This window comes from Carcharhinus amblyrhynchos, chromosome 2 (assembly GCF_965287045.1).
Source record: "Carcharhinus amblyrhynchos chromosome 2, sCarAmb.v2.hapA, whole genome shotgun sequence".
In the NCBI taxonomy this organism is placed as follows: Eukaryota; Metazoa; Chordata; class Chondrichthyes; order Carcharhiniformes; family Carcharhinidae; genus Carcharhinus; species Carcharhinus amblyrhynchos.
This window is the reverse complement of record NC_137325.1, coordinates 86,275,262-86,287,396: the sequence shown is the minus strand read 5'-3', so window position 1 is coordinate 86,287,396 and position 12,135 is coordinate 86,275,262. Positions and strand designations below refer to the sequence as shown.

Sequence of the window (12,135 nt, the reverse complement as noted above, 5' to 3'; positions counted from 1 at the left end):
GGAACCAACAAGAGGAAAAAACATACTTTGACCTCGCCCTCACTAACCTAACTGCTGCAGATGCACCTGTGTATGACAGCATCAGTAGGAGTGATCACCACAATCCTTGTGGAGATGAAGCCCCATTTGGTTGATTTGGTTTATTACTGTAACATGTATTAACATACAGTGAAAAGTATTGTTTCTTGCACACATCTACAGACAAAGCATACCGTTCATAGAAAAGGAACAGAGAGAGTGCAAAATGTAGTGCTAAACTCATAGCTAGAGTGTAGAGAAAGGTCAAATTAATGCCATTCAAAAGTCCGATAGCAACAGGGAAGAAACTGTTCTTGAGTCGGTTGGTACGTGACCTCAGACTTTGTATGTTTTTCCATATGGAAGAAGGTGGAAGAGAGAATGTCTGGGGTGCATGAGATCCTTAATTATGCTGGCTGCTTTGCCAAGGCAGTTGGTCATGTAGACGGAGTCAATGAATGGGAGGCTTTAAGATGCATCTGTAAAAGTTAGTGAGAGACGTAGCTGACATCTTCACGTTGAGAATAAACCTCCATTTTGTTGTGTGTAACTACCAGTGCGCTAAATGGGATAGACTTCGAACAGATGTAGCAACTCAAAACTGGACATCCAACAGACTCTGGGCCATTAGCAGCAGCAGAATGTTATACAACGACAATCTGTAATCTCACGGCCTGGCCTATTCCCCACTGCATCATTACCATCAAGCCAGGGGATCAACCCTGGCAAATGCAGAGTTCAGAAGGCACGTCAGAAGCAGCACCAGACATACCTAAAAATTAGTTGCCAACCTGGTGAAATTACAACACAGGACTACTTGGATGCTAAATAACAGAAGCAGCAAGCAACATACAGAGCTAAGCAATCCCTTGACTAATGGATCAAATCTAAGTTCTGCAGTCCTGCCATATCCAGTCATGAATAGTGATGAGCAACACAACGAACAGGAGAAGGAGGCCCCACAAATATCCCCATCCGCATTAATGGGGGTGCCCAGCACATCAGTGCAAAAGCCAAGGCTGAAACATTCGCAATCAACTTGAACCAGACGTGCTGAGTGGATGATCCATTTTGGTTTTCTCCGGAGGTCCCCAGCATCATAGATGCCAATCCTCAGCTAATTTGATTCATTCCACATGATATCAAGAAATGTCTGAAGGTACTGGACACAACAAAGGCTCTGGGCCTTGGCAATATTCCAGCTATGGTGCTGAAGACTTGTGCTCCAGAAATTCTGCGTCCCTAACCAACCTGTTGCAGTACACCTATAATATTGCACTTACCTGGAAATGTTGAAAATTGCCAGGTATGTTCTGTACACAATAAATAAGACGCATCCAATCTGGCTAATTATCACCCATACTTAATTATCCAGTAGATTATCCAGTCTACTCTAGATCATCAGTGAATGATGGAAAGGAGTATCAACAGAGCTATCAAGCGGCACTTGCTCAATAATTACCTGCTCATAGATGCTCAGTTTAAGTTGTGCCAGGGCCTCAGCTAATGACTTATTACAGACTTGGTTCAAACGTACACAAAAGAGCTAAAGTTCAGAGTTGAGATGAGATTGACTGCCTTTGAACAAAGTGACATCAAGGAACCCTAGCCAAACTGGAGTCGGTGGGCACTGGGGAAATCTTTCTGCTAGTTGGAGTCATATCTGGCACAAAGGAAAGTGGTTCTGGTGATTGGAGGTCAATCATCTCAGCTCCAGGGTACACTGGAGGAGTTCCTCAGGGTAGTACTCTAGAACCAGCCATCTTCAACTGCTTCATCAATGAGCTTCTTTCCATCACAAGGTCAGAAGTGGGGATGTTTGCATATGACTGCATAATATTCAGTACAATTTGTGACTCCTCAGATACTGAAGCAGCTCATGACTCATGACTCCTGTCTCATGACTCATGTCTTAGCGACTGAAGCAGTTCTAAAAGGCAGCTCACCACCACTTTCTGAAGGGCAATTAGGGATGGTCAATAAATGCTGGCTTAGCCAGTGATATTCACATCCTGTAAAAATTAATAAAAAAAATACATCCTTTGAAAGTACCTTTGTTTTCCTAACATGCATAAAGCAAAATTAGAGTGCAATAGGAGATCTCCTTTGTGTCCAACCCATTTTAGTGTCTGTATTTCTGCCATTTACCAGAAGATACCTGCAGAAAATTGTGTGGGTGTTTTATCCAGTATAACTATCCCCTCAGCCAGTTCACCCACTTAACTAACAGAATACCACTGGCAAAGCATATAGGTGTTCATGGAAAATCCAGAATGTGCTTTCTTTTATAATCAGTATTTTGTTAATTATTATTAAAAATAAATTTGATCAGTACTGAATATGACACATAATATTAATTCTGCATCATAGGATAGTGATGGTTTTCCTGCTGGTGGCACTGTTAAAGCTCTAAGATAGCTTAATTTGTTCTCTTCCCTTCCTGTCGTGCAACAGGTTTTCAATATCAGTATTTGACGTGGGCATTTCACCAATCACTTTTCTCGGCTGTCAGCTGTGTGGACATAAGTAATCAGTATGGGCAGGTGTTTTCAATTTAAATCCCTTCATGGACCTCACGATTGCATTCCGAATACACTTCTGTCGAGAGCAAATCTTTCGTCATGTTTGCCTAATGAGACACCCTTATTTTTAAAACAAAACTTGTAAAAATTGGCCACCAGCTAGTTTAGATCACTTTCCATAGAAAACCCTACTGCGGACATTGACAGTCTGTGTTGTTACAATTCTGCCAGCTGTTAAACCAATTCAGTCTCCATGGGAGGGAGTGAGAGGCATTGAAAATGTGTTAGTTTTGCCATTACCTGAGGGGACAGTTCAAGGTTATAATGGTTTTAACTCTGCCTGTTAGTGCAGGAATATAAAGTAAAGCTGTTTTCAGTATTTCCTGCAACACGTCAGTGCAAATCTGGGCATTGACCAAGTTCTATTGTAGACTGGTTTGGATTACTTCATTATCAGAGGAGCTGTGAATGGAGTTGAACATCCTGGAATCAACAGGAGATAGCACAGTCCCTGATGATAGAGGGAAAGTTAATTATTGAAGCAACTCAAGATGGTAGGGCTAAGTGTGTTTTCCCCCTAAGTGATTGGCTGTAACACAGCTTTCTGCGTGGCATTATAACTTTGATCAATGGAGGATTTTTCACTTAACTCTCGTGGACCTCAGTTTTGGTGGTGACGCCCTCCCTGTTATCAGGTACAGTTACCTCCTCACTGCAACTCAGAGGTTGTCAGGGCTCATAGCCTTTGTTGTGCCCTATGCAGCTGCTGCTTAATATCCTGAGAGATGAATCAAATTTGCTAGGCACTGCCGTGTATGCTGGTAGGAACCTCGGGGAGGCAGGGTACAATTGTCCAGGGCAAGACTGGCGTTTTTATTTGACGATGCCAGCATACTGGGTTGGGCATGGTGGGTTGTCTCGGCACCAGGTGGGGGTCCAAAGGGTTTGTTTTGTGGCGTGGGCTTTTGGGGGGCTGCTCCTTCATCGGGTGGGTGGACATGGTTTGGACTGGGGTGATGCAGCTCTCGGTGGTGGGGTGCATGTGGAGCACAATGGAGTTTTCCAATTTGGGTGGACGCGGAAGTCTTTGTGGCATTGCTATGTTGCAGTGGTCATTGGGGTGTTGCTTGGACTGTGTAGCTCAAGTGGATTTGCGTGAGTAGTGTATTTCTTGAACCAGATGTGCAGAACTTTAACACATAGCTTCTTGGATGAACATGCTGGAATTCATATAGTTAGAGGAAGATTGTTGGAAAGCTTTACTCTTGTACCTCTTTGATTTGCGTAATATTACTTGATGTGATTCAGTGTCAGATTCTGTTCAATAATGCACCTATGAAGCACCCTGAGATGTTTTATTACATGACGCTCTATGAATGCAACTTGTTGTTGAATATGGGCAATGCTGTCCCATGAGGTCAGAGATTGTGGCAATGCACATGGCCACTGCTGATGGCTTATGAAGATAATGGATGCCCAGTTTTTGCCCATTAGTACAAATGACTTGGATTGGCAAGGTGATAGCTTATCTCTGCAAAAAAAAAGCCCACATTAAGTCTGGAACTAACATGAGAAAATGTATTTAATGTTAACTCTCCCAAAAAGCAATCACCAAAAATAGAAACATGTCTTGTGGCTTTCTTTAATCACTCAGACTGAGAACAATTAAATGTCTGTGGAATTGAAATGAAACACATTTGTCTTCCATTTCCAATGGAGCTAAGTTTGTTAGTTTTAAAATAGTAATGTGACTCTGATAACTGGTGCTTTTTAGCTATGTGTTAAAGTTCTGTATATCTGGTTTGAAAAGTGTACTGGCCATGTGGATCTGTTTGGGCTGCATGGTCCAGGCAGCTTCTTGATGGCCGTTGTGGCATGGCGGTATTGCAGGGATTTTTGTGTCTATTTGGGTTGGGGCGCTCTGTTGTGCTCCGTGTGTGTCTCATTGCTGGGGATTGTGTCATCCTGGTTCGGACTATGTTTGTCCGCCTGATGGGGGGGCGGCCCTGTAAAGGCTCATGCTGCCAGGTAGGCCTGTTGGACTTTTGCCTGGTGTTGAGACGACTTACCGTGCCTAACCCAGTCCAGCGCCAGCAGATCCACATCATAAGCAGCAAATGCCAGCAGATGATCTGTGACTGTCAGAAGTCGAGGATGGATAGCAGCAATGGAGCAGTTTTGATTCAGTTGTGATGATAGCTGGAGGCAGTTGAGTCCAGAGCATTTGCAGAGAGAGAGAGAGAGAGAGCAATTATAACTGATGTTGAGGTGCAAAAGGAAAATGGCCAGACTCACTACCTCATTAGGAAGCAGGTCAGGAAACAAAGAAGGGTAGTCACTACATTCCTAAGGCCTATTCTCAGAATGGAACCATCTTTTAAAAAAAAGACATTCTGGAGTGATCCAGACCTGGAGGCAGAGATAGGAGAGAAGTGAGGATAATTTCAGAAGAGAAGTTACAGCATCAGCACAAAAAACAACTTTACAGTCTTAAATTTTGTTTGAACCAAGGTTGAAAACAAAAGTTTGAGGAAGCCATGAAAACAAAAGATACATAAAATGCAAAGCAATTGCAATCTTTTAAGTCTAAATTTGCAATGCATTAAAGAGGCTGCAACAGGAGGGTCATAGTGAGCAGCTTGGAGAGGAAAAGATACATTAATGCCATCCAGTGACCAGAGCCCTTGAACTACAATGTGACAGGCCACAGTTTACATTGGAAAATTAGAAGAAATATTGACAATACATATTAAAATTCAACATGGATTCAGAAGTGTTGCACAAAATCACAACAATAAAATTAAAGGCAGGAAGCGCATGATTAGTTCAAAATTTTAATATAATAATACAACTTGGCAAGGGTGTTCCAGAGTAGGAATCAGCAAGGGATGGAGAGCAGTGGGTCAAGGGGAAGAGGAGGGCAAAGAGGAGAGAGTGGAGAATGTGATTTGATTTGATTTATTATTATTGTCACATCTGTTAACATACAATGAAAAGTATTGTTTCTTGCGTGCTGTGCAGACAAAGCATACCATGCATAGAGAATGAAACGAGAGTGTGCAAAATGTAGTGTTAGTCATAGCTAGGGTGTAGAGAAAGATCAACTTAATGCAAGGTAAGTCTGACAGCAGCAAGGATGAAGCTGTTCTTGAGTTGATTGGTACATGACCTCAGACTTTTGTATCTTTTTCCCGATGGAAGAAGGTGGAAGAGAGAATGTCTGGAGCGTGTGGGGTCCTTAATTATGCTGGCTGATTTGCCGAGGCAATGGGAAGTGTAGACAGAATCAGTGGATGGGAGGCTGGTTTGTGTGATGAATTGAGCTACATTCACAACCTTTTGTAGTTCCTTGCGGTCTTGGGCAGAGCTGTGATACAACCAGAAAGAAGGCTTCTATGGTGCATCTGTAAAACTTGGTGAGTGTATACTTAATAGTGTTTTGAGGTTCCAAAGGGCAAGTGGAAATTTAACTGGGGGGATGAGGGGTGACTTCAGAAGGGACTGGCACAAGTATAGTCAGAGAAGACTAGTTGGCTGCATGAGTGTTTGGATATGGGACTAGCCAGGAAGTCAGGCAAGACCAGCAACAAAGTTGGCATATTAATCAGATAGCCTTGTCATAGGAACTGGCTAAATTTCTAGTGATGGGTAGGAGGTTGCCAATTCTGTTGATGGTGAGTGGAGGATAAACACATTTTGAAGTAGAATGATACAACTCTCAGCTATGAAGGGGCAGTGCTCCCAAAGCTCGTGCTACCAAATAAATCTGGTGTTGTGAGCCTACTTGCTACTTAATTTGTCCAGTTTGCTCATTTTTCTGTTTCTGCCTCAACTATTACTTTAGCTTGTCCTGCATCTCTACCCCTTCCACTTTTTTTTGCTTTGCTTCCTTGACTCTCATTTTTATAGGCTACCTTCAGGATTCTAATTTCTCTCATTCCTGCTATTTTCCTTTTCCTCAAGTTCTTGTCCACTTCCTCGGTGGCATGTTGTTTTTGCAATTTCCCCTAACCCACCACTTCATAAAGATGACCTGAAGTTCCTAGCTCTCCAATGTAGGATTTAGCAGTTGCCCAAAGATGCGCTGGGGAATCCCCCTTGGAAGTTCCTAGGTGAGGCTTTACGCGGCAATGGTTCAGAAGCGACAACTTCCCTTGAACATTTTGTGTGTGCTGGGAAACATCTAAAAATTGACTTAAATCACTAACTTTAGATGGTTCTGTCAGTTTAATAGCAAAAGAGTTGGAAGAAATTAAACTACTTTGAACTTCAGTTTAACTATTTTAAACACCCAGACCATGCCATACACTGGACAGCCCCCTGAACTCTGGATCCCACCCCCCCCAACCAACCACCAATGGGCTGAATTCCAAGTTCCCTCATCCTGGCCTGCCTTCTGTTCCAAATCTGGTCCTTGGCACCTGTGCAAGTGGATCTGACCGACACGCCCAGCCGCCCCGCTCCCCCACGCCCAGCCGCCCCGGATTCCAGTCCTGCAACGGGAAGGAATGGCAATATGGTTCCAAGTCAAGGTGGTGTGTGCCGCTTAGAGGGGAGCTTGCAGATGGTAGTAATCCCATGCATCAGTTGTAGTCGTCCTTCATGGTGGTAGAGGTGCAGGTTTGGGAAAGTGCAATTAAAAAAGCCTTGTTGAGTTGCTGCAATGCATCTTGTCAATGGTGTACACTGTTGCCATTGTGTGTTGGTGTTGGGGGGAGTGGATGTTGAAGGTGGTGGATGGGGTGCAAACGAGTGGGCTGCTTTGCTTCTTGTTGAGCTTCTTGAGTGTTGTTAGAGCTGCACTCATCCAGGCAATTAGAGAGCATTCCATCACACCCTGCCTTTCAGATGGTAGACAGGCTTTGTGGAATCAGGAGATAAGTTACTTGCCACATAATTTCAGGTCTTAGATCTGCACAGAATATTTATGTGACTAGTCCAGTTCAGTTTCTGGTGAATGGAAACCACCCCCCCGCCCCCCCCAGGATGTTGATAATAGGGCAATGCCATTGAGTGTCATGGAGAGGTGGTTATATTCTCTTTTGAGCTGGCACCAGGGGGTCATGAATGTTACTTGCTGCTTAGCAGCCCAGGTCTGAATGCTGTCCAGGTCTTGCTGCATACCTCTATCTGAGGAGTCATGAACAGTACTGAAGATTGCAATCATGAACATCTCTATTCTTGACCTTATGATTGAGTGAAGGTCAATGATGAAACAGTTGAAAATGGTTGCGCATTGGGCATTACCTTGAGGACCTCCTACAGCAGTTGACATCCAGCAACAAGAACCTTCATTTGTGTGGCTATGACTTCAATCAGTGAAGTGGTTTCTGCTGATTCCCATTTACTTCAGCTTTGCTTGGGCTTGAGTGATACCACATTTAGTCACATGCTACCCTGATGTCAATGCCAGTTCGGCTGAACTCACCTTTTGAGTTCAGCTGTCTTGACTATGTTTGCATTAAGGCTGCAGTGAGGCCAGAATCTGAGAGGCTCTGGTAGTACTCAAATTGAATGTCAATGAACAGGTTGTTGTAAGTGCTGCATGATAGCACTGTTGATGATTCGTTCCATCATTTCACCGATGGTTGTTTTTATTCCAATTCAATCAGATCAAATCCAATTTAGAGTCTCAACAAGTTGAGACATTCCCAATCCAAGCTGACAAGACAGGGCTCTCACCACAGGGCTTGATCTACATGATCCAAACTGATTGGAACAAGTATAGCTCCTCCTCCAAGGCTTGATCTCATTTGCATCTTAGCCAAAAGGCCAAGATGCCGCTTTTAAAAATTGCTTCAAATGAAGCTAAAATAACCTAATGACTTCAACCAAGCACAGCATGTAGATACTACGCTTGATCTTGGCCAAAAGGCCAAGAAAGTACATCGATGAATTGATAATCGGTTGTGTTGGATTTATTTTGCTGTTTGTGGACAGAACATAACTGGGCAGTTGTCTGCACTCCTGGCAAGATTTCAGTGTTGTAATTGTGTCAGATCAGCTTGACTAAGGTTTACAGCTCGTTCAGGGGCACAAATCTCCAATACTATGGCCATGAACATTGTGTTGTCAAGACCCATAGCCTTGCAGTATCCAGTATCTTCAGCCTTTTTGTTTGATATCACGTGGAGTGAAGAGTGGGATGTGGGGAGAGATCTGGGTCTGCAGGTCCACAGTTCCTTAAAAGTGGCAGCACAGATGGAAAAGGTGGTGAAGAAAGCAAATGTCGCGCTTGCCATTATTGGATGGGGCATCGAGTATAAAAGTTGGCAAATTATGTTCAGTTATATAAAATGTTATTTAGAATACTGTGTCCAATTCTGGACACCATACTACCAGAAGGACGTGGAGATTTTGGGGAGAGTACAAAAAAGATTTACCAGGATGTTGCCTGGTATGGAGGGTGTTAATTGTGAGAAGAGATTGAATAAAGTAGGATTGTTCTCCTTGGAAAGACAGAGGCTCATTGGGTTGAATGGCCTTTTTCTGCACTGTAAAGTTTCTATGAATGTGAGGAAGTTATGTTACCTAATGGTGAAATGAAGAAAAAACAGTATTAGAGGCAAGGGGGAGAACATTGACAAACAGTCAAAACGAGTATCTCAAGGGAAAGATGGTGTGAAATGAATCTTTGAGTATTACATCTCATCTTTCCTCTGGACCTGCTCCAGAAATAATCAGCCTCCAAAATAGAATGATTCCCCTTCTCCGCTATGCCACATGACGAACCATTAATCCATCAGCCATCTCCTATTTGAAAAGAAACAAAAAGAGAAGCTGAACAGGAAATGGGCAGAGCCACAAACACACAACATATAAATAAGGGCTAAACCAACTGACCAACTTAACGTGAGCATTTCCATTGGTTGAGCAAAATAATTTTGCTGCACGCCCCAAATTATTTTCCCATGGCATGAGAATAGTATTCTACTGGGTAAAAACAGAAGGCAATCAGATATGAAAGCTCTTGCTTATATCACACTGGCTGGTTAAAAATAAAGAAACTGGGCTCATTACTACCAGGCAATATTTTCTAAGTCTATTGACAAAAGAATAAAGTAACCCTACTTTTGATTTGTTCCTCACCATTCTATTGATGTCTAGCATTTTTAAAAAACAGTAATTAGCAGTTAAATTAGCCTTGCCCTTCAGCATTTTAATTATGAGTTAGAAAAGGAAAATATTTCTTTAAGGTGTATCACTTACTGTATTCAGCTGTCACTGTCATATTTAATTTGGAACGGCGATCATTTTAGTAATGTACACTGTCCATATTATTCCACTGAGAAATACGATCTTGCTTTGTGATTGGTGAAATCTGTTCAATATCATATCTTTTAGATCCATCAACATTAGGCTAATTTTCTATCATTAAAATTGATTAGTTTTACTATGTTTCCACTAATTTTAAATGTTCATTTTGCTTTAGCGGAGCTTGGGGACTGTGAACCTCTTGAACATTCTCCAGAGCTGGTGTCAGAATTCCGATTTAATCCCAATCAAACTGAGGATATGGAAATAGATATTTTTGCACGGTGGAAGGATTGCAGGTAAACACCTGAAATGATTAAATTGAACTGTTAGGACACTTTGTTTCACGTCTTAAAATGCCTGTTTTTCTATTGTTTTGTGATAGCTTGTGGACAATAAAAGTTACTGTTGTAGTATCAATACATGAGGGAATAGCATTGCTTTTAAAACTGAGCTGCAGCATTTCAAAAAGGCAGCACACCACCGCCATCTCAGAGCAACTAAGGACAGACAATAAAATGCTGGCCAGCCAGCAACGCCCATGTCCCATAATTAAATAAAAAAGCACATTCTTGTGTTTGTAACGTCCTTAATGTGGCACCTTAACAAGACTTTTTAAAGTCTGGATAAACGGCATCCACCACATTCCCTGGACCTGTACACAAGTCTCCTCAAAAGAAAAATGAATTAAATCAGTCAAACATTAAACATTAAACTCAAAGGGTGGTGAATCTCTGGAATTCTCTGCCCGTTGAAGTGGTGGAGGCTGCCTCGCTAAATATTTTTAAGACGCGGGTTGATGGGTTTTTGATAGGAGAGGGGATTAAGGGTTATGGGGAGAGGGCGGGAAAGTGGAACTGAGCAGCGACAGATCAGCCATGATAAACGAAGAACGAAGAACAAAATCAGCCTGGGAAACAGGCCCTTCGGCCCAACGAGCCCACGCTGCCATTTCAACTCCACCTCTCTACCCATGACCCCTATCTAATGTTTTATGGCCATCCAGATTGAGGGAAATCTGATTTCGGGACAATTTATTCCTGCCAATCAGCCTAACAGCACATCTTTGGGGTGTAGGAGGAAACCGGAGCACCCGGAGAAAACCCACGCAAGCACGGGGAGAATGATCTTATTGAATGGCGGGGCAGGCTCGAAGGGCTGGATGGCCTACTCCTGCTCCTATTTCTTATGTTCTTATGACTTGCTCTTTACAAATCTATGCTAAATAACTGATTAAAAAAGAGACTTCCATTTATCAAGCATTTTTCCTGACCAAAATGTCCTAAATTGCGTTATAGTCAATAAAGTGCTTCTGAAGTTGTAATGTAAAAATACAACAGCCATTTTGTGCAGAGCATGGTCTCACATGGAATAATAACAAGATAATCTGTTTTCATGATGCTGGTTGGGAGATAAACATTAGTCAGTACACCTGAAGAACTCCCCTTGTGCTTCAAAATAATGCTACAGGATCGCTTATATTGACTTGAAAAGGAAGATGGGTAATTGCTTTGTCTCATTTGAAAGATGGCATCTTTGACAAAACAACTGCATTGGAGTGCTTGCCATTATAATTATGCAATAATTTCATCCTGTATACTCCCAAGTTGCTTATAGCTATCCAAGGTCTAGAATTTCTTGGTTTATCCTTTTCACCTTCCTTGATCGCCCCATCCAGTCTCTTTGCCAGAATTCCCATTTCAAGACTTATATTATTAATAACCATAAAGTAAAATATTTGATTTTCTCCATCCCTCCTTCAGTGTGGATAAGATCAATATAACCATTGACCAGGAAACGAATGCAGGTTGTGTGCTTTCAGGCAGTGCTTTGAGCAATGATGAAAACAGGGTGAAAAAAAAGTGTAGATATGGTTTGAAGATATTGGATGAGGATTATTTATAAGAGCACAAAACAGATTCATGGAGTGAATAGAGCCCATGGGAATCCCTGAATTAATGGAGAGAATCATGATGAGATGGAAACTTCAAGACCAATTGTGAGAAAACTAGCTTGACAGTGAACATATGGAGAGGGGCCATAAAATAGTAATTTGCTTGGAAATTCATGGAGCTAAACTTCGTGTAAGGCTTTGGAGATATCCAAAGCAATACTGATGAGTCACCCAAAGCATTCAGAGTTCCAGAGATGCACATCAGAGACAGCAAGATCACAACTGGAGTGGTCATGCTGAAAACTATGCTGATAATTACGTATTAGAATTGAACATAAATGGCAGAATTTTCAGCAGAGGTAATACAAAAGCAGCATTTTCGGAAACTTTGGAAAGTCGCAACAGTAAGACAATAATTTAAAGCGTAAGAGAAAAGGATATTTTGTT

The 12,135-nt window shown here is 42.1% G+C and overlaps 1 protein-coding gene and 1 non-coding gene across 2 annotated transcripts in view; one reads left to right on the top strand and one right to left on the bottom strand.

Moving 5' to 3' along the window:
• The window catches only part of epb41l4b (erythrocyte membrane protein band 4.1 like 4B), a 178,916-nt gene that overhangs the window by 144,802 nt on the left and 21,979 nt on the right, over positions 1–12,135 (top strand). The window contains exon 7 of the mRNA XM_080208697.1: positions 9,973–10,093. Coding sequence (XP_080064823.1) covers positions 9,973–10,093 — 121 coding nt within the window. The remainder of the gene's footprint in view (positions 1–9,972; positions 10,094–12,135) is intronic.
• LOC145361993 (U2 spliceosomal RNA) lies at positions 8,231–8,427 on the bottom strand. The gene has a single exon (XR_013889904.1). It is a non-coding gene; the product is annotated as a U2 spliceosomal RNA (small nuclear RNA).